The sequence below is a fragment of the Eschrichtius robustus genome, chromosome 20, assembly GCF_028021215.1.
Source record: "Eschrichtius robustus isolate mEscRob2 chromosome 20, mEscRob2.pri, whole genome shotgun sequence".
NCBI classification, from domain to species: Eukaryota; Metazoa; Chordata; class Mammalia; order Artiodactyla; family Eschrichtiidae; genus Eschrichtius; species Eschrichtius robustus.
Window position 1 is genome coordinate 11,177,009 of NC_090843.1, and position 25,919 is coordinate 11,202,927.

General features: G+C 51.6%; 1 protein-coding gene across 8 annotated transcripts in view; it reads left to right on the forward strand.

Annotated features, from left to right (window-relative positions):
* Nucleotides 1–2,446: 2,446 nt before the first annotated feature.
* Nucleotides 2,447–25,919, forward strand: part of ENDOV (endonuclease V) — a 32,199-nt gene continuing 8,726 nt past the window's right edge. For 2 of the 8 annotated variants that reach the window (XM_068530799.1, XM_068530798.1), the window contains exons 1-9: nt 2,469–2,553; nt 2,871–3,042; nt 12,481–12,563; nt 12,772–12,959; nt 13,824–13,936; nt 14,811–14,879; nt 15,232–15,360; nt 17,879–17,952; nt 18,796–18,854. In XM_068530799.1, coding sequence (XP_068386900.1) covers nt 2,498–2,553; nt 2,871–3,042; nt 12,481–12,563; nt 12,772–12,959; nt 13,824–13,936; nt 14,811–14,879; nt 15,232–15,360; nt 17,879–17,952; nt 18,796–18,854 — 943 coding nt within the window. In that variant the 5' untranslated portion in view covers nt 2,469–2,497. Of the gene's footprint in view, nt 2,554–2,686; nt 3,043–6,833; nt 6,967–12,428; nt 12,564–12,771; nt 12,960–13,823; nt 13,937–14,810; nt 14,880–15,231; nt 15,361–17,878; nt 17,953–18,795; nt 18,855–25,919 lie in introns of those variants that run through there. The other 6 variants (XM_068530797.1, XM_068530801.1, XM_068530804.1 and 3 more) reach the window with 6 other exon arrangements.

A 25,919-nucleotide genomic window follows, 5' to 3' on the forward strand; every position in this document is an offset into this window, starting at 1 on the left:
GCAGCCCACTTTCGTTCCAGTGGCAAAACACTGCTTTAGGGGAAAACTGCATTTTCCTCTTCTAAAATGAAGAGGTTCCTCCAGGAGAGAACCCCATGGTCTGGAACCGCAGCAAGGAGAAGAGGCGCTGGTTCACGAAGGAGACATGCCCCCCGCCCCGTGTCTTCTTCCCCACAGCGTCTGGGTCAAGTCCACCTACTCTCCCTTCCTCAGTAGCTCCTCACTGACCCTGACCTTCCCCTCTAGCCCTGCCTACTCATTCTCGTTTCCATTCATATTCTGGATTTTTCCTGCTCCACAGTTCTGTCTGCTTTCAGCCCAGTAAGAAACATTCACTAGGTTGGTGATGACTTAATCTGAAAATCTTCACAACTGATCACTGTCTCCTTCTTTCTAAGACCTTACTATGTGTGTAAATTATTTACCTTTCATTAATGGCTGTAGGATTTCATCACGTGTTAACTGAGACAAGTCATGAGCTATTTCAGTCACTCCTAGGTTCGGGCAATTCCAAGCCGGAAACAAACTTCTAGTGATAAACAATCACTGTGAAGAAAGGGCTTTGCTCAGTAGGTAAAGCTACCCATGTCCAGCCCCACGCAAGGGCACTGCTATATCTCTGACTTCATATGTTCGCGCCAAGTGTAAGGTCGCTGTATCAGCTAGGCCTAGAGAGACACTACATGAGAAGGTAGAAGAAAGCCTGAGGCCTTGAGCTGAATAACAATCCATCTGACCATGATTAGCATTTTTATTGCTTCCTGCTCTTTCTAATCCCTCTCTTCGCTAATTAATCCCGTGCTCAAACATTATGAATCTCATTTCCAACTGCAAAAACACCAGGAAAGTGCCTTCTCCCAAGAAAGCAAATGCTGATAAGATTCAAACCTCATCAGACTGAAGTGTATTCTGGGGACAGCAGGACTGTGCTTCCTTCTGAGGAGCTGGGATTATCTCGGGAAGCCATCTGGGGCAAGAGCACAGAGAAACTGGAGGGGAAAGGGCCCAGCTGGAGCACATGGAAGCCACCCCTGCGACTGCACATCCTATAAAGGCCTGCCTTCCACCCTGCTCCCCTTCCTTCACACCTAGGCCCACTTGGAGTGTTCCACATTCCCCAGCATTCCTTCCCCATCACCACGCCTGTACCCTGAAGCACATCAGAACCTCAACCCAGAGCACTGCTCCTTCCTCAGCACCCAGTAACTGCCTCCTGTGGAGATGGAGTGACTCCTGTGGAGTGAATGACTCCTGATTACTAAATCGAAATGCCTCTGTGTCCTGACTGCTCCGTAACACAACAAGGCTGACACACAGTACAGCCCAGATGGACCTCAGAGTAAATCTTGGCTCTCCCATTTGCCGCCAGTGGTCAAATGCCATATGAAGCTTTTCCTGAACCTCAGACTCCAATCCTGTATTTTCCTCTTGAGGTCTATATTCAGACTAGATTACTTATCCATAGACTTCTCTTAATTCCCCTAGTAGAATATAAACCACAGGTTAAATCGCTACACTTCAGCCTAGCTGGCTGCCTTTCAGTACATCAAATATACCAACCTCTTTGCTACCTCAGACCTTGAAATGCTCCCATATTATTTTCACTCCAGCACTTAACACAATTGCAGTTCCACCATGAGGAAGCTGTAACCCCAGCATCTCACACAACACCTGGCACAAAGAGAATGGAATTACTCTTCATTCAGTTGAAGAGCAGGGGTCAGTCAATGTTCCACAGGTTGTCCGTAGTAAGTCTTTCTGCTCACCAAGATCCACCGGGTCAAATTTACGAGTCTGGCCCCACTAAGGACTGTGTCCTGTCCTCAAAAAGAGTCACTGAAACGGAGGTCAAGGTGCCATGTAGGCGGCAGATGCTTGGTGATGGCGTTCAGGACACACTAGCAGCAAGATCACTCCTGCTTCTCCCATTTTTCAGTCCAAATCTCCCACGTGAAAGGTCCCCTCCCTGTACCAGGAGGGAGAGAGACATTCTCATCACCAGAGACAGGGCGTTTAAGGCCAAGAAGGTGAGCAAACCTCCATCCGGTTTCACCATTTACTACCCACAGCCCAAACCCCTCTGCCTTAACAATTCTTCACAAACTCATTGTTTCTTTATCCAAAAGGTATAAAGCTTCCCGCTCTGGTCACTTCTTCAGGTCTCCACTCTCCGGTGAAAGGTCCCATGTACGTGTAGAAATTCAGTAAAATGTGTACACGTGCTTTTCTCCTGCAGATCTGTTTGTCAGTGTAACTTTCAGATCCTGTCAGGGGCCCTGGGCGGGGACCACTTTCCTTCCCCCACGGCTGCGGGGAAAGGCTGACTGATGGTCGGCGGCCGCTACTCCCGAGCCGTTGGTCGCCAGCAGGCCCTCCGGCCACGAGGCGGCGACGCCCCGGACCCCCACCGAGCGCCGCCATGGCAACGACGCGGTCCGGCGCTTGAGCGCGGCGCTCCGGAAGTGACGCTACGGGAAGGGGTGCTCAGGGCCGCGCCATGGCCCGAAAGGTGGTTGGGAGGCCGCCGGAGGAAACACTGTCGCTCTGGAAACGGTAATGGGGCCAGAGGACGCGTAAGATCCGGGGACTGGAGCGACGAGGTTCCGCGCGGACCTCTGACCTCGTAATCCCCGGCTTGGGGCCGCGGGGGCCTGCGACCGTTTCCGGCGTGCGGGCGAAAGGGCGTTCGGGAGCTGTAGCTTCCGGCGACGCGTCTGGGTCCCAGGGAAGGGAGGGGGTGAGACCGGGAGCGTCCCCGGGTAGAGCCCCGACCCCCGGGCCTGGACGCCCCGCGTGTGGGCGGCCGCAGCGGGACCGCGGGGTCGGGGGATCTGGGTTGGGCTGCCCGCTGGACCTGTTTCTGCCCTCAGGGAGCAAGCCCTGTTGAAGACACTTGTCGTGGACCGGGACACGGAGGCGTGGCAGCGGGACCCCGCTTTTTCGGGTCTGCAGAGGGTCGGGGGCGTGGATGTGTCCTTTGTGAAGGGCGACAGTGTCAGCGCCTGCGCCTCCCTGGTTGTGCTCAGCTACCCTGAGCTCGAGGTAACCCCGGGGGGACGCTGGCCAGGGGCCGCTCCGCTGGGCCCCGGGGTGCATTAGTGAGAGAGGTGGGGCTCTGGACAGGGAACAGTGTTAGGGTAGAACCCCGCTTTTCCTTTCGTGGGAGTTCATTAATGAATTGGGAAGCCTTTGAAAAAAAGAGGATAGGGGACAAAATCTGAAGTCATTCTGTGACTTACGTCCAAATAAACTCATGATCTCCAAGTTTGGCCGTTATCTTGGGCTCCCCATGTCAGGGACCCACAGCAACACACCCCCAAGTTGCCCAAGCTGGAAATCTCTGTCTTCCCAGACCCCTCACAGCAGGTCACACACGAACTCCATTTTTTCTCCCCCGTAAAATCACTGGAGTCTTATCTATCCACTTGTCTGCATTGCTGCTGTCCCTTCCCTGGCTGTGCCACCGTCACCTCTCCTGTAGGTGACAGGCAGAATCTTTCCTGGGTCCCTTCTCCATGCTGCCATCAGAGCAATTTTTCCAAAAACCAAATGTGAGCAGGTCACCACCTAGTCCACTTAAGACACTTAAGTGCCTATCCTGTGATCTCATGGTAAATAAAAGTAACACTCACGGACAAGGCATAAAGGCCCTTCGTGATCTGACCCCTGCTTAACCTAACTCCCTGTAGGCTCACCTCTGGCTACCACCCGCTCCTCCCCTACTCCCCACTCCGGAGGCCTTTGGCTTCCTCAAACACGCCTTGCTGTATCTGCCTGCCTGACCTTAGCAGTGATGTTTCCTCTCCTGGAATGTTCTTCCTGGCTAACTCCTCCTCATCTCTTAGGTCCTCCAGTAAGCCCCCCTTCGTCCTGCAAGACCAGGAGTTGCTCTCAGCACCCTCTCATTCCTCTTTATCACACTGGGATGGAATTGGCCTGTGTGTCTCTCCTACCAGAATGTAAACTCCACAATGGTAGGAACCATGCTGTCTTGCCCACCGGTTGTAGCCTCTGCACCTAGTTCAATGCCTGACACATAGAAGACGATCGAATAGATACGTGAATGAATGAACAGCGTGCCCACGATTCCTTTGGAGTCAACAGCTCAGGAAGCCTTGGCTAAAGAAGAGCTTGACGAGGAAACCTCTGCTCTGCAGCTTCAGCATTTCCCCCTCCCTGCTCCTCTGCCTGCTCCCAAAGCTACCACCTTCCTGCCTCAGCGTCTTTGTGCTTTACTTGGAAGATCCTTTAGTCAAAATTCAGCAGAAATATATTGATACCTGACTCAGAGTTTGGTGAGGAAAAATTGAGATCATGCATGGAAAGCAGTTAGCATAATGGGCGTGTGGTAAGCCCTCAAAAATTAAATGCTAAGCCACTGTTAATTCTGAGGATGACTTCTCGCTTCTCAAGACCCAGTTCACTTGTTCCTATTGCTCTATACCTTTTTGTACCTGCAGAATTAACCACCCCCTCGTCTCTGTCCTAGGCCTGTTTCTTATGCATGTGCTATTACAGTACTTCGCACACCGTATTAAAGTTATCAGTTTAGGAGGTACTCGCAGATCTTACAGCCTGTTAACAGAGCACTCTCCTTTTGCAGTAGTCTTCCTCCCCTCATTGCAATAATAGTTTTGAATAGTTCCCCTTATCTCAAAGAAAAGTTATTGGTATATTCTGGTTTTCCCACCATCTGTAGGTTCTGAAGGGCAGGGTTATACTGTATTTCTTTTGGAGCCCCAGCACTGAGCAAAGTGCTTGCTACTTGGATGTAGTCAGCACTTGTCATCCTGTGCTATGGAAGCTTAGACTAGGGAATGATCTTGGAATAGTCTGGTCCGGTGACTCCCAAATGCCCAACCATGGATCTATGCAATGAGAGTCGCCTGGAAGTGCATTTAGAAATATGGATTCCATAGGCAAATCCATAGAGACACAAAGTAGATTTGTGGTTGCCAAGGGCTAGGGAGTGGGATGGAGGGTGACTGCTAATGGGTATAAGAATTACCTAGGGGTGGTGAAAATGTTCTAAAATTGGGTTATGGTAATGGTTGCACAACTCTGTAAATACCAGAAAGCGTTGAATTATACTCTTCAGGTAATTTTATGGTAGTAAATTATATCTCAATAAAGTTGTTAAAAAAAAGATTCCAGGGCCCCACTCCCTTTACTGATATTTACATTTTTAAACAATCCTTCCTGTGATTCCAAAGCAAAGCCAGGCTGTGAATCACTGGTCTCCCTTTAGCACAGCCAGGAATCCTTTCCTCACCATCCCTGACAAATCGTGGCCTCACACCAGAGCCCGTTCCATAGTTGGAAGCCTGGTTCGTATGTTCTTTTCCACATGGAGCTGAAATTTCGTTGTTTGTGACTTCTGCCTTAAGGTGCAGAGCACAGGACAAACCTTTCCTACCCTCCTATTTGAAGACAGTCCTGTGTTCTCCTGAGTCTCACGGAGGTGATTTCCAGCTCCTTCACTTGCTGCTTTCCCTCCAGCCTGCCCTCAGTGAGCAGGGCCCATTTGTACATCCAGCACCCAGAACTGAATCGAGTACCTCAAGTGCAGTTCAGCCTTTTGGTTCAAACGTTTGGTGGGCCTAATGCGCAACGCCAGCTTAGGTTGAAACTTGCATATCTTCACAGAGATTACTGACCAGATCATGCCCACACGCTAACTATACAACTGATCTTTCCTTCTCCCAGAATTTTTTTTTTAACATCTTTATTGGAGTATAAGTGCTTTATAATGTTGTGTTAGTTTCTGCTGTATAACAAAGTGAATCTGCTATATGTATACATATCCCCCTATCCCCTCCCTCTTGCGTCTCCCTCCTTCCCACCCTCCCTATCCCACCGCTCTAGGTGGTCACAAAGCACCAAGCTCATCTCCCTGTACGATGCTGCTGCTTCCCACTAGCTATCTGTTTTACATTTGGTAATGTGTATATGTCAATGCTACTCTCTCATTTCATCCCTTCTCCCAGATTTTTAACTTGAAAATATGTGCACATACTGAAAAGTTGAAAGAATAATGCATTGAACACCTGTATACCCTCTGCTTAAGATTCAACTGATTTTGTGGTCTTTTGTGTGTGTGCGCACTGAGATTCAAGAGTGCCTCCTAGAGCTTGTGACAGCTCAGCAAACCTGTCCTAGAATGATATTTTCCTACATAATGGCAGCGTCATTATCACACCTTAAAATATACATACATTATTCCATCACCACCTGAATCCCATTCCATAACACATTTTCCCAGTTGTCCCCGTATGTCTCTTAAAGCTGGTTTTGTATTTTGCTCTGATCTGTAAAACTTTGACATGTGTTATGTTATAGTTGCTGTTGATAGTAGATTATGATTACTGTGGAGATTTTTTTTGAGGGGTCCAGTATATTGCTGTTTACTTTTTTTTTTTCCCCACTAAGATACATTTTTTTTAAATTTTATTTATTTATTTTTTATACAGCAGGTTCTTATTTGTTATCTATTTTGTACATATTAGTGTATATATGTCAATCGCAATCTCCCAATTCATCCCACCACCACCACCGGCCCCACCTCCCCTTAATTTCTTAATTTTCCTTAATTTCTCTTTCTGATATTTTGTTGTTAGTGTATAGGAATGCAAGAGATTACTGTGCATTCATTTTGTATCTTGCAGCTTTACCAAATTCATTGATTATCTCTAGTAGTTTTCTGGTGGCATCTTTAGATTTATCTATGTATAGTATCATGTCATCTGCAAACAGTGACAGTTTTACTTCTTCTTTTCCAATTTGTATCCCTTTTATGTCTTTTTCTTCTCTGATTGCCATGGCTAGGACTTCCAGAACTATGTTGAATAATAGTGGTGAGAGTGGACATCCTTGTCTCGTTCCTGATCTTAGAGGAAATGCTTTGTTTTTCACCATTGAGAATGATGTTTGCTGTGGGTTTCTCGTATATGCCTTTATTATGTTGAGGTAGGTTTCCTCTATGCCCACCTTCTGGAGAGTTTTTATCATAAATGGGGGTTGAATTTTGTCAAAAGCTTTTTCTGCACCTATTGAGATGATCATATGGTGGTGGTGGTGGTGTTTTAATATTTATTTATTTGGTTGCACCGGTTCATAGTTGTGGCAGGTGGGCTCCTTAGTTGCAGCACATGGGCTCCTTAGTTGCAGCATGCGGGCTCAGTAGTTGTGGCACATGGGCTCCTTAGTTGCAGCATGCGGGCTCAGTAGCTGTGGCACGTGGGCTTAGTTGCTCCGTGGCATGTGGGATCTTCCTGGACCAGGGATCGAACCCGTGTCCCCTGCATTGGCAGGCAGATTCTTTATCCACTGCGCCACCAGGGAAGTCCAATCATACGGTTTTCAATTCTTCAGTTTGTTAGTATGGTGTATCACATTGATTGATTTGCATATATTGAAGAATCCTTGCATCCCTGGGATAAATCCCACTTGATCATGGTGAATGATCCTTTCAATGTGTTGTTGGATTCTGTTTCCTAGTATTTTGTTGAGGATTTTTACATCTATATTCATCAGTGATATTGGTCTGTAATTTTCTTTTTTTTGTAGTATCTTTGTCTGGTTTTGGTATCAGGGTGATGGTGGCCTCATAGAATGAATTTGGGAGTGTTCCTTCCTCTGCAGTTTTTTGGAAGAGTTTGAGAAGGATGGGTGTTAGCTCTTCTCTAAATGTTTGGTAGAATTCACCTGTGAAGCCATCTGGTCCTGGACTTTTGTCTGTTGGGATATTTTTAATCACAGTTTCAATTTCATTACTTGTGATTGGTCTGTTCATATTTTCTGTTTCTTCCTGGTTCAGTCTTGGAAGGTTATACCTTTCCAAGAATTTGTCCATTTCTTCCAGGTTGTCCATTCCATTTTATTGGCGTAGAGTTGCTTGTAGTAGTCTCTTACGATGCTTTGTATTTCTGTGCTGTCCATTGTAACTTCTCCTTTTTCATTTCTAATTTTATTGATTTGAGTCCTTTCCCTCTTTTTCTTGATGAGTCTGGCTAAAGGTTTATCAATTTTGTTTATCTTCTCAAAAACCAGCTTTTAGTTTTATTGATCTTTGCTATTGTTTTCTTTCTATTTCATTTATTTCTGCTCTGATCTTTATGATTTCTTTCTTTCTACTAACTTGGGGTTTTGTTTGTTCTTATTTCTCTAGTTCCTTTAGGTGTAAGGTTAGGTTGTTTATTGAGATTTTTCTTGTTTCTTGAAGTAGGATTGTATTGCTATAAACTTCCCTCTTAGAACTGCTTTTGCTGCATCCCATAGGTTTTGAATTGTGTTTTCATTGTCATTTGTCTCTAGGTATTTTTTTGATTTCCTCTTTGATCTCTTCAGTGATCTCTTGTTTATTTAGTAACGTATTGTTTAGCCTCCATGTGTTTGTGTTTTTTACGTTTCTTTCCCTGTAATTGATTTCTAATCTCAAAGCGTTGTGGTTGGAAAAGATGCTTGATATGATTTCAATTTTCTTAAATTTACTGAGGCTTGATTTGTGACCCAAGATATGATCTATCCTGGAGAAAGTCCCGTGTGTACTTGAGAAGAAATTGTAATCTGTTTTCAGATGGAATGTCCTATAAATATCAATTAAATCTATCTGGTCAATTGTGTCATTTAAAGCTTGTGTTTCCTTATTAATTTTCTGTCTGGATGATCTGTCCATTGATGTAAGTGAGGTGTTAAAGTCCCCCACTATTATTGTGTTACTTTCGATTTCCTCTTTTATAGCTGTTAGCATTTGCCTTATGTATTGTGGTGCTCCTATGTTGGGTGCATACATATTTATAATTGTTATGTTTTCTTTTTGGATTGATCCTTTGATCATTATATAGTGTCCTTCCTTGTCTCTTGTAACATTCTTTATTTTAAAGTCTATTTTATCTGATATGAGTATTGCTACTCCAACTTTCTTTTGATTTCCATTTGCATGGACTATCTTTTTCCATCCCCTCACTATCAGTCTGTATGTGTCCCTAGGTCTGAAGTGGGTCTCTTGTAGACAGCATATATATGGGTCTTGTTTTTGTATCCATTCAGCGAGCCTGTGCCTTTTGGTTGGAGCATTTAATCCATTCACATTTAAGGTAATTATCAATAAGTATGTTCCTGTTACCGTTTTCTTAATTGTTTTGGGTTTGTTTTTGTAGGTCCTTTTCTTCTCTTTTGTTTCCCACTTAGAGAAGTTCCTTTAGCATTTGTTGTAGAGCTGGTTTGGTGGTGCTGAATTCTCTTAGCTTTTGCTTGTCTGTAAAGCTTTTGATTTTTCTGTCAAATCTGAATGAAATCCTTGCCGGGTAGAGTAATATTAGTTGTAGCTTCGTCCCTTTCATCACTTTCAATATGTTGTGCCACTCCCCTCTGGCTTGTAGAGTTTCTGCTGAGAAACCAGCTGTTAACCTTATGGGAGTTCCCTTGTATGTTATTTGTCCTTTTTCCCTTGTTGCTTTCAATAATTTTTCTTTGTCTTTAATTTTTGTCAGTTTGATGACTGTGTGTCTCAGTGTGTTTCTCTTCGGGTTTATCCTGCCTGGGACTCTCTGCACTTCCTGGACTTGGGTGGCTATTTCCTTTCCCAAGTTAGGGAAGTTTTCAACTATGATCTCTTCAAATATTTTCTCGGGTCCTTTCTCTCTTCTCCTTCTGGGACCCCTATGATATGAATGTTGGTGTGTTTAATGTTTTCCCAGAGGTTTTTTTCAGGCTGTCTTCATTTCTTTGCATTCTTTTTTCTTTATTCTGTTCTGCAGCAGTGAATTCCACCATTCTGTCTTCCAGGTCACTTATCCGTTCTTCTGCCTCAGTTATTCTGCTATTGATTCCTTCTAGTGTATTTTTCATTTCAGTTATTGTATTGTTCATCTCTGTTTGTTTGTCCTTTCATTCTTCTAGGTGTTTGTTCTTTAATTCTTCTAGGTCTTTGTTAAACATTTCTTGCATCTTCTCCATCTTTGCCTCCATTCTTTTTCCGAGGTCCTGGATCATCTTCATTATCATTATTCTGAATTCTTTTTCTGCAAGGTTGCCTATCTCCACTTCATTTAGTTGTTTTTCTGGGGTTTTATATTGTTCCTTCATCTGGTACATAGTCCTCTGCCTTTTCATTTTGTCTATCTTTCTGTGAATGCAGTTTTTCATTCCACAGGCTGTAGGATTGTAGTTCTTCTTGCTTCTGCTGTCTGCCTTCTGGTGGCTCTTCACTAAGATACATCTTGAGTTGACTTCCATGTCAGTTTCCCCAAGTTCCCACTTGGGTCTTTCAATATGTTGGGTCAGATCTTCTTTTATTTTTGGAACGTTTCTTAGATTGTGGTTTTAAGTATTAGTTATATTTATTATTTCAGCTCCATAGTTTTGTTTCTCTTCTTCAGTCATGCATATGCTGGATTTTCTGTCTTGTCAGGTTTTTTTGTGTTTCTGTTTTTATTTCTGCCAGGTTGTGCTCTCTGTCTGCCGTTTAGTTAACTTACCTCTGCTGCACAACTGGTTGGGGGCAGCATTTCATCAGCTCACAAGGTTTGATCATTGCCTTCTGAGTTCTTGTAGTTCTCTGTTCACTCTAAGTTGTACTTAGGGACTTCCCTGGTGTTCCAGTGGCTAAGACTCTGCACTTCCACTGCAGGGAAGATCTTGCATGCCACACGATGCGGCCTTAAAAAATATATATATATTTAAACAGGAAACTCAAGGGCCAGGGGTTTGGGTGCCTCAATGGGTTTCTTAAATCATGAGGGACAGTGAAGTATAGTCGTGCCAATAAATGGCATCCTTTTCAGAAGCAAAGACGGCCAGTGTCTCTTCTGATTCTTTGATACTCTCATTTCCAAAGGACCTTACACTTCTGGCCTCGCTCTCTTCTCCACAAGCCCCCAGGGCTCACCTGTGTCTCCCCAGAGCAGCATCTTCCTGATAAGGCTGGGGCTGCCCCCCAGGTCTCATTCCATCAGGCTCCCCACCACTAGGCCCCACCACACCCCCTGCCCTTGCCCCTTCCCCACCTGCCTTTCTGGCGAGGGGCCCAGAGCTGGCTCTGTGAGTCTGGGCTGTTTATTTCCGCCCGTAGGTGCACACCGTTGCTTGTAATTGGCTTGTCTCCCAGTTACGCTGTGGGCATGGGGTACAGGGGGTTCACCTCCTTTCCCGTGGATCTCTGGTTCCTGGAGCTTGTGCAGAGGGATTCAAACATAAGCAGCCACCATCATCCTGTGGGAACTCAGGCCACACTTGAACTTCACTCATGTCCCCGTTAAGAGTCATCCTGTTGCATGGGGTTCAGCACTCCAGCCTGCTGGGTTCACTGAATCGAATTCTCTGGTCTGTCATCCAGTTGGACCCTGCCCACTCTAGGTCATTGGCAGTTTGATGAGTTTCCTGTGAGTCACTGATAAAAATGTTGGAAGGACGAGCCCCTTCCTCCGTGCTATTAGAGTAATCCCTTCACTTAGGGACACGTCATTATGACCTAGCTTCAAGGGAGAGGTGGAAGTATGATTTTGAAAGCTATCACCAAGAGATTGGGGGGTGGGTGGGATGGTCAGTAACAATCCAGGACATCCGAAGGTTCTGGAGAATGTGTGCTTAGTGGGAAACGTTCTCACCTCCGGCCGGTCTGGCTGTAGTGAAAACTCAAGGTTTAAGGGGCTTAGGGCTGCCGTCCTGTGCTCTGAGCGGGTCCGTTACATTCTAATCAAGTACCAACAGGGCCTCCTTTTCCATGCTGTTAGGACTTTTCAGTTTGAAGAACAGTCTGCCAGAGCGTGTGAAAATTCTGGGTGGTCCCCAGCAGACTCCTGGCCCCCACTCCTCCCAGCGTGAGCCAGGCCTTTTAGCACAATATCCCCAGGGGTATCCCCTCTTCTCTCTCTGGGGTTATTTGCAGGTGCAGCCTCAGAATTTTTCTTTTTGGACTCTCCCATCCCTTGGGACCCAATTCTCTTCCAAACTGCCTCACTCTGAGATCGTGCCTGTCCTTTTTCTGAAATATTTGTAATCTCTTTTCTGAAAGCCAGAGTTGCCCTTCTTGCTATTGTAGCTTCTATGAAGACTTGGCCTCTTCTTCCCCAAGGCCCCTTCTAATATGGCACTATGGTGTCTATTCACAGGTGCTTCTTGTGCTTTGTCTTCTGTGAACCTCCAAACAGCCTGGCAGCAGGGTGGGGTGGGGAGGCGATAGGGGAGGGCCTGATACAGACCCGGTGTGGCCAGTACCTTTGAAATGGCAGCATTTGAATCCCCACTGCCCATCTGCAGGGTGGATCACCTGTCTCCAGATAGTGAGGCAGGGAAGGGGGCGACTTGGGGGTGGGCCTGGGAGACAGAGGGAGTGACAGGGATTGTCAGATAAGGGCCAAGGGCATGCGAGGGTGCGGGGGAGGTGGCCAGGGCTGCGCGTGCCTAGTGACCTGGGTGCCTGGTGGCAGGTGATGTATGAGGACTGTCGCATGGTGAGCCTGACAGCCCCCTACGTGTCAGGCTTCCTGGCCTTCCGAGAAGTGCCCTTCCTGGTGGACGCGGTGCAGCAGCTGCGGGAGAAGGAGCCCCGCCTCATGCCCCAGGCAGGTATCTCACTGGGCTGGAGGAAAGGCCCTCCACAGGCCCCGCCCCATTGCTGGGAGAGATCCCATGAGCTTCCTGGAGAAGTGCTTTTGCCTCAAGAAGGATCAGACCTAAAGAGCTGGGCCCCTCCTCTTGCTCTGGGATGCCCCAACCTGATGGGCAAGGGGCACTTCAGCTGACTGTGACTTTCCCCTGTGGCTCTTCCAGGTCCTTTTTGTGGATGGAAATGGGGTGCTCCACCACCGAGGTAATCCTGCTCCCAAGACTGCCCGAGAGGGCTGTAAGAGCGAGGGACCAGGAGGGGTGCAGTCCGCCTGCACCAGGCCCCAGGCCCTCTGCCACCAGCCTGGCCTTGCAGCTCCTTCTGGCCTTGCTTTCCTTGTCAAGACCCCCTAGTAAGGAGCCCCTACTTCTCTTCACCCCTGCCCCTTTCCTGCCTGCCTCCACCGCCTCTGCTGGCCCAGCTCAGGTACCAACATCCAGTTTGGACCTGACGCTTCCAGAAGTCTCAGGCCCTGAGCCCAGCTAGCCTGTCCCACTGGCAGCCTGCCCTGTGTCCTAAACAGACCCTTGCCTGAAACCAAACAGGAACAGACAGGTGTGCCTGTTCCCCACCGACACAGGGAAACCCACACCCACCTGGGTGCTGGAACATTGACCCGGGGAGAACCACCAAGGGGGAGGGGCTGTCTTACCCTCAGATACAAACCTGGGGGTTGGGCGGCAGAGGGAGTCAGGAAGGGGTGGCATTGTGATTTTAGCCCCGGCCCTGGGAGCCTGTGGGCCCAGAACCACCCTGGACGCTAGTGGAGGACCAGCAGGCCAGCCCTGGGCCTGGACCCCAGTCACTGCAATCCTTGCCCCCTGGCAGGAGCCCCAAAGTTCTGGGGGAGTTAAGGGCAGAGATGGAGAGGCCTGAAGGTGGCCACAAAGGGGAGGGGAGGATGAAAGGTGCCAGGAAATGAAAGAAGCAGGTGAAGCATGTGAGCACGCTAATTATAATCAGGCTCCTAATCTTGTCAGAACAGGGGGAGGCGTCCTCCACCCAGCCTGCCAGCCCGGAAGTCAGGGTAGAGGGCCATGTCCGAGGTCAGGGTGGGGCTTAGAGCCCTGTCCCACAAGTCCTTGCCCACCGACAGGCCTCTGCTCACATAGAAAAGTTCAGCGAGGCTCTGGTGTGGCCCCCATCCCCACACTGTCTCTAAACTGCTGGGCTCATTGCCTCACCTCCCCAGCCTCATCTTCCTCTGCCCCTGCAGGCTTTGGGGTAGCCTGCCACCTTGGTGTCCTCACAGACCTGCCCTGCATCGGGGTGGCCAAGAAACTCCTGCAAGTGGATGGGCTGGAGAACAACGCTCTGCACAAGGAGAAGGTGAGGGGGCCAGAGTCCGCCCCGCTGCAGACCAGCTCCACCTGGGATGCTCTCCTCCCAGCCTGGATTGCTGGCCTGGAGTGAGGAAGACCAGCTTTCTTTGCGCGCCTTGTGTTCCTTGTGGGTGGTGGGTCATCTTGGGAGACTCGGAGCTCCTCTCCCAGCCTCTGGGCGCACACTTGCCTCCTCTCCACCCCTGCCTGCGTGCTGCTGTGGCACCCCATGTGGGGGCAGAGCCTCCAGGTATCGGGGACCGGGCATTTGGGGCCTGTACAACACTGTACTTTTCCGCCTGCGGTGCCACCCCCATCTGCCTGGGGCATCTCCCTCCTCTGGGACCCCCTCTGGCGGGAGCTGGTGACACACGTGGCTCTCTAACCTGGACGGCCAGCTCTGAGAACGGGTCAGTTGCATCTGTCTCATCCTTTCAGCTCCCCCATGCCTGTGTGGAGTGCCTGTTTGTTGAGTTGACAGGGTCCCCTGACCCACCCAATGGGCCAGTCCCCACCACCACCACTCCAAAAAGTTTGTCAGGTTGAATCGGAAGTGCTCAAATTTGTAGCAGGAGAGAAAGCAGCAGGAAGTAAGTGGCCTCGAGTGGGTTGTGGCCCTGTGTGTGCACCAGCCTGGCACCTCCACCCTGCAGCACTGGGGCCTGGGCGGGCTGCTGCCTCTTCTCTGCTGCAGAATGGGGAGGAGAGTACCTCGTCAAGGTGAGATGGTGCTGCAGGCTGCACTTGGATGCAGGGTCCACTCGCGATGGGCCCTTCCATCTCCTTGCCCAGCGGCTGCTCAGGTTTTAAAAGTGAGCAGGCTTGCCTTCAAGCCTTTCACCAAGAAAGGTGTTTTTCCAAGTCTTTTTTCTGTTTTCCAGATACGGCTCCTGAAGGCTGGAGGAGACTCATTTCCTCTGATGGGAGGCTCCGGGACCGTCCTGGGCATGGTGAGTGGCCAGGGGCCTGCACCCCACCAAGGCAGACCCCTTAGCTGAGGGCCAGAGGGGGCCAGGGGTCAGCACCCACGTACGTGCACGCCCCAGAACCCGTCCACCTCTCCCTATCTTCCTGCCACTCTGGCTGACCCTGCATCTTTATTTCTTCCCCTCCCCCACTGTGCTCAGTCTGGCCCTCACTCTCTGGGCCCTCACTCGCCCCACCCTGTCCCTCAGACAAACAGCAGGAAGGTGCCCCAAGGGTGCTGCCAGTCTCCCAAGCTCCCGCCCGCCACCCAGGACATGTCAGTCCTCCAGCCCACAGAGCTTGCCCAGTGCCCTGACCTCGCCCTCCCTGTCACAGGCCCTGAAGAGCCACGACCACAGCACCAAACCCCTCTATGTCTCTGTGGGCCACAAGATGAGCCTGGAGGCAGCCGTGCGCCTGACCCATGGCTGCTGCAAGTTTCGGATCCCGGAGCCCGTGCGCCAGGTGAGTGGGCTGCCAGGTGGGTAGGCTAGCGCACGGCACCTGCTCTTCCTGTACTCCCGGGCTGAGGGTCCACAAGCACCTGTGGGAGAGTCAGTTTGGGCCACTCTAGGCTCCGGAGGGGAGGAGAGGGGCCTGGAAGACGCAGAGGCCTGCCCTGCCTGGCCCGGGGGTCTGCTGTGCCCCTGCACTCAGCCTTTCAGCCTCTGGCACCCTGGGTCATCGGGAAAATCAGCTGATGTCAGCTCAAACGGCAGAGTGGCCTGCCAACCCCTGAGGGCCCAAGCTGCCCAGCTGGCCTGGGAGTGAGCGGCCGTCCTCGGCTCGGGGGCCCCTGCAGGGCTGCTGGGCACTGCTGAGGAAGACTTGGGCCAGGGATGCCAATCAGGAGACTCCAGGGTGTGGCCACGCCAGGCACCCAGCACCTAACTTGGGGCCCAGGGGGATCAGAACTCTGGTGAACGAGTCGGCTCAGCTAACCTCATGCAGGATGCCGCCTTGGGCCGCCTTGGTGGTCTTGGCCATGACGAGGTGCAGAGCGGGTGCAAGTCCCAGGGAAGCCCATGAGGCGAGGATCTGTGAGAAGCTGTCCTCAGGGAGAGGCCTGCTGGAAGAGGGGGGAAGGGCAGTCCAGGCCTGAGGACCAGCATTTGCAAAGGCCCTGGGGCAGGAAGGAGTTTGATGCCAGAAACTCAGAGGAACTTGTGGCTGGAGCCCTGGTGGGCGTGAGCGGGCGGAAGCCTGTGTGCATTGCAGGGGGACAGAACTTCAGGTTTACCACAGGGCCTTGGATGTGAGTTGGGAGGGGACACCATCAGATTTGCCTTCCCAGCAGGGACTGTATATCGCCTGCTGCTCCGTGTGTCCCTGAGGCCTGTGCTGCGTCAGCTAGAGGCAACCTGGCCTAGGTGCCACAGGCCCCCTCGGTACTCTCAGCTCAGCACCAGCTGGTGACGCCGCAAACCTGAGGGTCCTGGCTCTGCCTCGACCACCCCAAGAGCCCCGTAGCCACCACCTCGGGGTTTGGGGCCTCCCGGCTGCTGGTGTGCAGGGCAGCCTCCAGGTGGCAGCAGCAGCACGCACGCGGCTGTGGCTCTCGGCCCCTGCCAGCAGCTCTCTGGGCTGCGAAGAGTCAAGGCCTCTAGGGTGGCTTCCAGGGTGGACTTTCTAAGTGTCCACCAGCCTCAGCCTCCTTCCCTCCCCGTACAGGGTTCGTAGGTGCACAAGCCTGTGACGTGTCCTGGCCCCAGGAAGCCTTTCCTCCCCCATTCCCATCCACCTGTGCAACCTTGGGGGGTGGGGGTGACGACCCGAGATTTCTCCGCAGGCCCTCAGAGCCAGGGACTCCGCTGAGCTGGTACGGTGGGCAGATCTCTGTTCCTTCTGTGTCTCGCTTTGCCCCAGAGTGGATGATAGCTGTGTCCTTGCAGGTGGGGGGATGCCCTATAAAGTGCCGTGAGCCCCTCAAAGGTGGGCAAGGACCGTGTGTCTGCCCTAGAGAAAAGCCAGACGTCTGCACCCAGGAGTCCACCAGCCCGATCGCTTCCAGGAACGGGGTGTGGCCCTGTCCAGTGGCACTGGTTATCTCTTGGTCCATCTTCTTCCTTGGCCCACTCACCTGTGTACACTTTGCCCTCCTGACTACTTCTGTAAGCTCTGAGGAGAAGCTGAGAGAGCGGCTTAGGGCCCGCTCCATTGGTCACAGGCCCGCTGCCCCCAGCTTCCGGGCCAGGCCGGGACAGGTTGCTGCAGGGGAAGGCGGGAGGTGCTGCCTTGCGTCTCCGGGGCCTTTCTCCCGGAGCACCCTGCCGCCCACCCTGCCCGCTTGCCCGTTCACTCTGAAGTAGAAACAGTTGGGGGGGATTAGCTGTTGTGTCCTGTAGTCACACAGCCCAAAGCGGGGCTGAGCCATCTGAGCCGGGATCAGGGGCCTCCCTGAGGCCAGGCCCCCTGGAACGGGGAGAGCCTGTGGGAGAACCTGAGCCGCAAGGTCCTGGCGGCCCCACTCAGGCCTGTTCCCCTCTCCCCAGGGTGTGCCCTGATCCCAGCCTGCGGCCCACAAGCCCCCTTTCATTCCGGTGACTCTGCAGAACTTTCCAGACACTTCTCCAGGGACAGAGGTTGCAGCTGACACTAGCCAGGGAGCCAGGTGAACCAAAAGTGAGGACAGACAAGCTGGGCTGAGGACAGCCTTCAGAGAAGAGGGCTTTAGCAGAGAAACTGTTGGCTCAAGCAAAACCTACAGGGAAGCACAAGCTATAAACCCACTGAAAGCCAACTGAAACAGGAGTGAGGCACCCAGCCCATTTCCTCAGGCCCTTCGGGGACATGCTGTCAAGCACCTCGACCAGAGGGCCTGACATCCTGGCACCCACGCATAATGGGGCTGCTTCTCCTTGTCCCTAAGGCTGGGCCTCCGTGGGCTTTTCCAGGAGGGGCCACCCTGTCGGGTGGGGACTGGTCCAGAGGCCAGCTTGGGACCCCAGCCATCCCCTCTCACTCGAGCCCTCCCTTTCCTCAGGCTGACATCCGCTCCCGAGACTACATTCGCAGGACCCTGGGAGTCCAAGGGGCCCCTGCCTTGCAGCCGGAAAGGTGAGTGCTGGGGTGGCTGGGTCATGCCCCTGTGGGGCCACTTCTGGTGGCTGGGCCTCTCTCAGCGGTGGCGCTGTGGCTCAGGCCAGACAGGCAGGGCCAGGCAGGGGGCGCAGGGTTCCTGAGGGGACAGGAGAAGAGCCAGCAGAATGCTGGGGGCCAGTGTGGACTCCACGTTCAGTGGGAACTGTCCAGCAACCCCCAAAGCCCAAAGCTCACCTCCCACCAGGGCACCCCCTGCTTACCTTGGTCCATTTATCTGTGAGGCACTGGGGTGTTGTGGTCTCCACAGAAAGGGTGAGGGAGTCAGATGGTCCCGGTTCATGTCCTGGCTGTGCACCTGCTGTGTCGTTTACGCTCTCAAGCCTGTTTCCTCACCTGTGTGGTGTGCACGGTGATTCTCATCCCACTGTGCTGTGGTACAGTCACAGCCAGCAGTGGCTGGTTACTTAATCCTGACGGCACTTACCGTGAGACAGCCACTGTGATCGCTTTGCCGATGAAGAGACTGAGACAGCGAGGTTTCCGTTGGCAGCTTGGACATCAGGCCCATCCTCTCCCACCCGGAGTCCTTGCAAGCACGGCGTTTCCTTTGTGCTCCCTTCTCCTCCAAGCCCGTGCTGGCCTGGGCCTGGCTAAGCTGCTATGAGAACTGTGCAAAGGTGTGGTTGGGACCCCTGAACTCTCCCAGGGGTGGGGGCTGGCCGTCGGGATCTGCCTTGCCCTCTGGCCTGGGCTCTTGCACCCCTGAGGATCCAGGTCGGCGCAGCTTCCGGGGACCACCTGGGGATCGAGGGGGGGGCTCTGACGTTTGATGCTGTCCTTTCTTGATGTCATTACCAGGAGCAAGAAGGCACAGAGGCCAAAGGCGTGCCCCCAGGGAGTCTCAGAAGAGCCCGCAGGTAAGGACAGTCTCCGCGAAGCCCACAGCAGAAACCCCAGGACACGACGGAAAGCCCCAGGCCCAGGAGCCCAGGGGCAGTAGGGCAAGGGCTGGGGCTGGCACCGAGCTGGATGCCAGGAAGACTCTTGGGCCGCCTGTGGCCCTGCTCCAGCTCGTCTGTAGGGACTGGGGGAGCGGCCCCCACATCAGGTGGGGCACCCTGGCCCGAGGACATGGGGACGCAGAAGGCACAGCCCTGCTCGCCCGGGAGCCTGGAGAGAGCTCAGTGGAAGACAGAGCTCACACGGCAGAGCGCCAGGCCCAGAGAGCACATGACGTTAATTTCTCAGGAGCACAGGAAGGGATTCAGAGTTCATAGGGGATTTTCTGGTGTTTTTTTGTTTTGTTCTGAAAGCGCTCAGGTGGGCTTACAGCTGCCAGACTGCACATACGTGCACACCTTCTCCTTGCCTATCTGCTCCTCTGCGTACGTGTGCCGCTTTCACTTTGTGTTCGTTTATAAACCAGCACGTCCCTCCCTGCCGACCAGCTACACTGAGCCGCTTCTGCCCTGGCCGCGGAGGGTCCAGACTGGGGTGGCTGCTGTCAGGCTTGGCCCCCGGCTGCCCAGCCGGTCTCCAGCCTGCCTGCTGCTGGGACATGCAGGGCCAGGAGGAGGGGAGAAGAGCAGCGTCTGAGCCTGGAAAAGGCTGAGGGTGGGGGGACATACAGGGGCAGTCTGGGCTGCAGGGGTGGGGTGCCAGACAGAGGGCCGGCACCCATACCCGAGGAGATGGGTGTTGGGGTCTGCTGTCCTGGCCACGGGCCCTGAGGACGGGCAGCCCACTGTGTTCAAGTGCCAATGGCTCTCCCCTGTTCCTGTCAACCCGACGCACTCCCCCCCTGCCAGTCTCTTCACCCAGAGGCCGAGCCTCAAAACGCGTCTCCGCTGTGGGAGGGCAGCCCTGACTCTGGCCCCCTGCCTGGCCACTCCCCTTGGTGTGAGCTAGGGTCCCAGGGAGGAGCACGGCCCCACCCACAGCCCCTGGGTGCCTCCCAAGCAGCCCCAGTCCTCCACCTCCTCCCAGCTCACCCCCAGGTTCCCTAAGGACTCTGGAATCTTTGCTGAGTGGTGTGAAGAATCCTCGGAGGCCTATCTTGCCGTTTGTCCTGCCTCTCAGGAAGGAGCTGCCTGTCATGGTTTGACAGCCTGGGATGGAAGCCCAGGGAGGCCCCGGGTCGCAGCGCTCCTTCCACGCCCCGCTCTGGTTTCTCTCCTTTCATTCAGAATGAGAAGGGAGCTCTCCTCCAGAGCCTGGGCTCCTGGAAGAAGCAAAGGGGACAAGTAAGCAAGGCAGCCAGCTATTTGGGGTCAGCTGTCCGCCTTCCCCTCCCGCTTAACCCGTGCTCCCAAAACCCTTTGTAAGGCGGGGCCAGGGGCTGCCCCACATGGTAGTAGTAGCCCCTAGTCAGGACATTGCAATAGGAAGCGGGGCCATTCCAGGGCAGGGGGCTTCGGGGTACAGGGGGCCTACTGGGGCCAGGTGGGCTGCTGGGTGCCACCCACATGCTTATGGGCTCCACTGGATGGCCCACTGGGCTCAGCAGCTTCCGGCATGTTCCACAGGTACCTTCAAGGGGACTCCTTCAGGCAGGAAGGCCTATCCCAGGTTCTGATATGTGGTCCTCCCCAGATGTCCTCGCTGGCACATCTTTTTTCTCACCTCAGCTTCTACTGTCCACCCAATCCTGAGACTGAGAAAAACCCCTGCTCTTCACAGCCGGTGGTACACAGGGAATCCCAGCTCACCCCACCCTCCCTAGCAGGCCCTGGGCCTTCTGCCCACTCACCCCGGGCTCTGGGATGCTGTGCCTGTGGCTTTAGAAGCTGCACCTCAGTGCATGCGGCTTTTGGCTCCCCTGTGCCGGCAGTGCCCCAGCTCTCCCTGCCTCTGGACTGAGGCCCGGGTCTGTGTCTTGGGAGAGAAGGTGGAATGCGGCGTCTGATGGTGCTCCGAGAGGGACCGGTCCTCCCTCTCGGAACCTGTTTTCTCGCGGGGATACAAGCACCTGCTTAGTCCAGTTGGGGGAGTGAGTGTGAGGACCCACGTGGAGTCCCTGCCGGCGGTGGCACAGTCACTTCCCAGTTAATGAAGGATGGGGGGCGTCCAGCACCAGCTGGGCTCCACACTGAGACATTAGTGGTCAGAGGCAGGGACAGCGTGGAGTCCCGTCTGAGGCGTGCAGGAGCACGGGGCCATGGCGAAACCATCTCCCTAAAATCCCTGATGGTCACTGGGCACAAACAGGCCTGGGCAGGGTTCCACCGGGGGGTCACAGCTGGATTAAGCGCAGCCATAGTCCTGGGGGCTGTCCAAGGACAAGGGAAACAGTGGCACTTGCCTGGGGCCCCAGGCAGCTGCTGCCTCATTCACACCCCTGCTGAGTGCAAGGGTGCTGAGCCACCCCAGATGTGCCCCGCGTCTGGTGCCCAGGACTCTGTGCCAGGGTGGCCCTCAGGAGACTCAGTCCCAGCCTGCCACCCATGCAGGCCCTGCCTGGCGCTCCACAACCACTGCCCTCCTAACTTCTTCCAGGTCTCTCCCTGCCCAGAGTTCATCAGGACCAGGGGGTGGGGGGGACTTAGGAGTGCAGGATGGAAGCCAGGCAGAGCTGGCTGGGCCTGACGGCTTTGTACTGACTGGCCTTGGGCAAAGCTTTGGGCCTGTAATGGGGATCATACCTGTGCTGCCTCCCCGGACAGCTGCAGCCCTGTGTGGAGTGGCCGTGGCACAGAGCCTGGCACGCAGTCAGTCCTTGCCAAGAAAGTGACAAGGTTTGGAGAAGTGGGGCCCACAGGGGCCAAGGTTGATGGTCATCGGTCTGCAAGGCTGTGCTAACTGCACCAGTGGGAAGGGAGAAACAGGAAGTAAAGGTCCTCATTTCCTACCGAGCTCCTCCCACCACCCCAAGCCGCCAGAATGCAGGTCCCGCAAGGGCTGGGCAGGAAGGACCGTGACTCCCTGGCCCCAACTGCACCTTCCCCTTCAACGCCTGCCCCACGCACATGCCAATAGGAGAGCTTCCCATGGTGCCGGGAGGCTCAGGGTGATGTCCGCAGCAGCATCCCCTGGGGACCCATCTCTAAGACAGGCACAGAGATGGCCGAGACCTCCTACTGGGGTGGGACTGGGGCTCTGCTTAAAGCCACTGCTTCCTCACTGACCAGAGGAGTCAAGTGGGCCCCCTGGGCTGAGGCATGGACTGCTGTGGGGACCCTGTCCCCTCCACTTCAGTGAGAAGCAGACAGAGCCTAAGATCAGTTTGCAGACAACTGAAAACCTGAGTGGTTTTTGTTTGTTTCAAGGTTAAAGTCATGTAACAAGTCACCATTTTAACATCTTTAAGTGTACTGTTAATTGGCTTTTAGTATATTCAGAATCTTGTGCAGGCACACCACTATCTAGTTCCAGAACTTTTTCATCCCGTATCCATTAGCAGTCACTCTCCTCCCCCCCTCCCCCCCACCCCAGCCCCTGGCAACCACTAATGGGCTTCCTGTTTCTGTGGACTTGCTGATTCTGGGTACCTCATAGGAATGGAGTCACACAAAGTATGTGACCTTTATGTCTGGCGTCTCTCCTTAGCATGATGTTTTCAAGGTTCATCTGTGTTGTAACATGGATCAGTACTTTTTTTTATGGCCAAATAATATTCTGTTGTATGGATAGGCCACATTTTGTGTATCCATTCATCTACTGATGAATATTTGGGTTATTTGGGGCTATGGTGAATAATGCTGCTATGCGAATCGACGTACAAGTTTTTGTGTGAACTTACGTTTTTAGTTCTCTTGGGAGTGGAATTTCATGATAACTCTCTGTTTAACTTTTTGAGGAATAGCCATACTATTTTCCTACTGTTTTCCGCGGTGGCTGCACCTTTTTACAACCCCACCAGCAACACAGGGTTCTAAGTTCTCCACATCCTCACCAACACTTGTGATTATCTGTCTTTTTGATTCTGGCTATGCTAGTGTATGTGAAATGGTATCTCATTGTGGTTTTGATTTGTATTCCCCCTAATGGCTAATGATCTTGAGCCCCTTTTCATGTGCGTATTGGCTATTTGTATGTCTTCCTGGGAGAAATGTCCACTCAAATTCTTTGCTGTTTTTAAAATTGGGTTGTTTGTCTTTCTGTCATTGAGCTGTACGAGTTCTTTATATGTCCTGGGTACCAGACCCATTTCAGTTATATAATTTACAAATAGGTTCTCCCATTTTGTGGGTTGTCTTTTCATTTTCTTGATAACGTCCTTTGAATGAAAGTTTTAAAATTTGATGAAATCCAGTTTATCTGTTTTTCACTTGTTGCCTGTGCTTTTGGTGTCATAACGAAGAAACCATTGCCGAATCTCATGTCACAAAGATTTCCTCCTATGTTTTCTTCTAAGAGTTTAATAGTTTCAGCGCTTACATTTAGATCTTTGACGCATTTTGAGGTAATTTTTGTATATGGATATTTGGGTCTCTTGCAATTCCATATGAATTTTAGAACCAGCTTGTCCATTTCTGCCCCCAAAAAAGGCAGTTGGAATTTTGATAGTGATTGCACTGATCAATTTGTAGAGCATTGCTGTCTTTTTTTCTTTAATAAGTTATTTTTTTAAATAAATTCATTTTATTTATTTATTTTTGGCTGCTTTGGGTCTTCATTGCTGCGCGTGGGCTTCTCTCTAGTTGCAGCGAGCGGGGGCTACTCTTCGTTGCAGCGCGTGGGCTTCTCATTGCGGTGGCTTCTCTTGTTGCAGAGCACAGGCTCTAGGCGCACGGGCTTCAGTAGTTGTGGCACGCAGGCTCAGTAGTTGTGGCTCATGGGCTCTGGAGCACAGGCTTAGTAGTTGTGGCGCACGGGCTTAGTTGCTCCGTGGCATGTGGGATCATCCCGGACCAGGGCTCTAATTTCTTTCAACAATGTTTTGTAATTTTCATTGTACACGCCCTGTACTTCCTTTGGTAAAATTTATTACTGAGTATTTTATTCTGTTTGATGCTATTGTAAATGGAATTGTTTTATTCATTTTATTTTTGGATTGTTCATTGCTAGTGTATAAAAATACAATTGATTTTTGTATCTTATATCTGGCAACTTTGCTGTATTCATTTATTAGCTCTAATTGTGTGTGTGTGTGTGTGTGTTCTTTAAGGGTTTTATGTATCAGATCATGTCTTATGTGAATATAGTTTTACTTTTATTTCTTCCTTTCCAATCTGAATACCTTTTATATCTTGTTCTTGCCTGGTTGTCCTGGCTGGAACCTCCAGTGCAATGTTGAATGGAAGTAGGGAGAGTAGACGTCCTTGTCTGGTGCCTGATCTTAGGGGGAAAGCTTCACCAGAGTATGACGTTAGCTGTGGGTTTTCCATAGATGCCCTTGATCAGGTTGAGGAAGATCCTTCTATTCCTAGTTTCTCTGTGTTTTTATCATGAAAGGGTGTTGGATTTATCAAATGCTTTTTCTGCACCTATTGAAATGATCATTTTCCTTCATTCTGTTAATGTGGTGTGTTATATTGATTGACTTTCATATTTTGAACCACTCTTGAATTTATGGAATAAATCCTTCTCGGTCATGGTATATAATCCTTTTACTAAGCTGCTGAATTTGATTTGCTGGTATTTTGTTGAGGATTTTTACATCTATATTCATAAGGTATACTGGTCTGTACTTTTCTTGTGATGTCTTTGTCTGGCTTTGATATGAGGGTAGTACTGGCTTCATAGAATAGTTAGAAAGTGTTCCCTCCTCTGAGAAGGATTGGTGTTGATTCTTGTTAAACCTTTGGTAAAATCACCTGTGAAGCCAGCTGGCTGTGTGCTTATCTTTGTTGGGAGGGGTTTTGATTACTGATTCACTCTCTTTATTTGTTATAGGTCTGTGAAGATTTTCTATTTCTTCAATCAGTTGGTAGTTTGTGTGTTTCTAGGAATTTGTCCATTTCATCCAGATTATCTAATGTGTTGGCCTACAATTGTTTGTGATATTTTCTTTCTATTTCTATAAAGTTGGTAGTAGTGTCTCCACTTTGCTTACTGACTTTAGTGGGTTAGTCTGGCTGTGAGTGGTTTTTCTAAGGAGCCCTCTCCCCACCCCCAAGATGCCACTGTTAGTGCCCCTGGCTTGAGTGGGGAGTGGGAGGGCAGAGTCCCCTGCAAGATTCAGAGGGTCAAGACTCAACCTACCTCTGCTTTCAAGGGTTTCCAGCTCTTCCCACAAGCCCCAAAGGGTGTAAATCCCACCCCATCAGAAACTAATTATGGCCCCAATAAATCCTGGGCCTGACCTCAGGGGGGGAGTAGGGTTCCAGGAGAACCAGTTGGAGGATAGCAGAGACATTGTATAACCCTGGGTGGGCTGAGTGGTGGGGGTTAAGCCTGGCATGGAAGGCTTGTGGGCAGAGGTGGGGGCGTCTGAACCTTAAAGGGACGAGAGTTTCAGCTACAGCCTGATGGAAGAGAATCTGCAGCAGTGCGCGGTGCCATTGGCCCCTTGGCCCTGTCTACTGGCTACACCAAGGCCGTATCAGAGATAAGATGAAGAGGTAGAGCATGTCAGCAGCTTGGTGGGACCCCTGGCTCACCCCAGGGTGGTGGGTGTGGCTATAGCCCTGAGCATCTCGGAGGGATGGACCATGCTGAGAGTTCATGTGGAGGGGTTGGGGAGGCTGGGGGAGTGCAGAAGCAACTAGAAGGGGCTGAGGTGGTGCCTGGGGACCTACTGGCTGGGGTCATTCATGGGAGAGCGGGAAAGCAGTGGGACTGGGAATGGGGAGGGGGCATGTTCTGCCCACCTCTATGCCCCACCCCCAGAGGCTCTACCCTGCAGAAGGCTACAGAGGAGCCCTAAGTGCAGTGGTGTCTGGGCTTCTTCTCACAGAACCTTAAAAATAGGGCCGAGATGATATCCATCTTCGCAGATCACAGCTCACCCCAGAACCAAGAATAAATCTCGAAACACTCAATAATTCAAGTTGGATCCAAATAGATTTTTCTGTTAGCCTGGCAGCCTCTGTGCCCCTTCC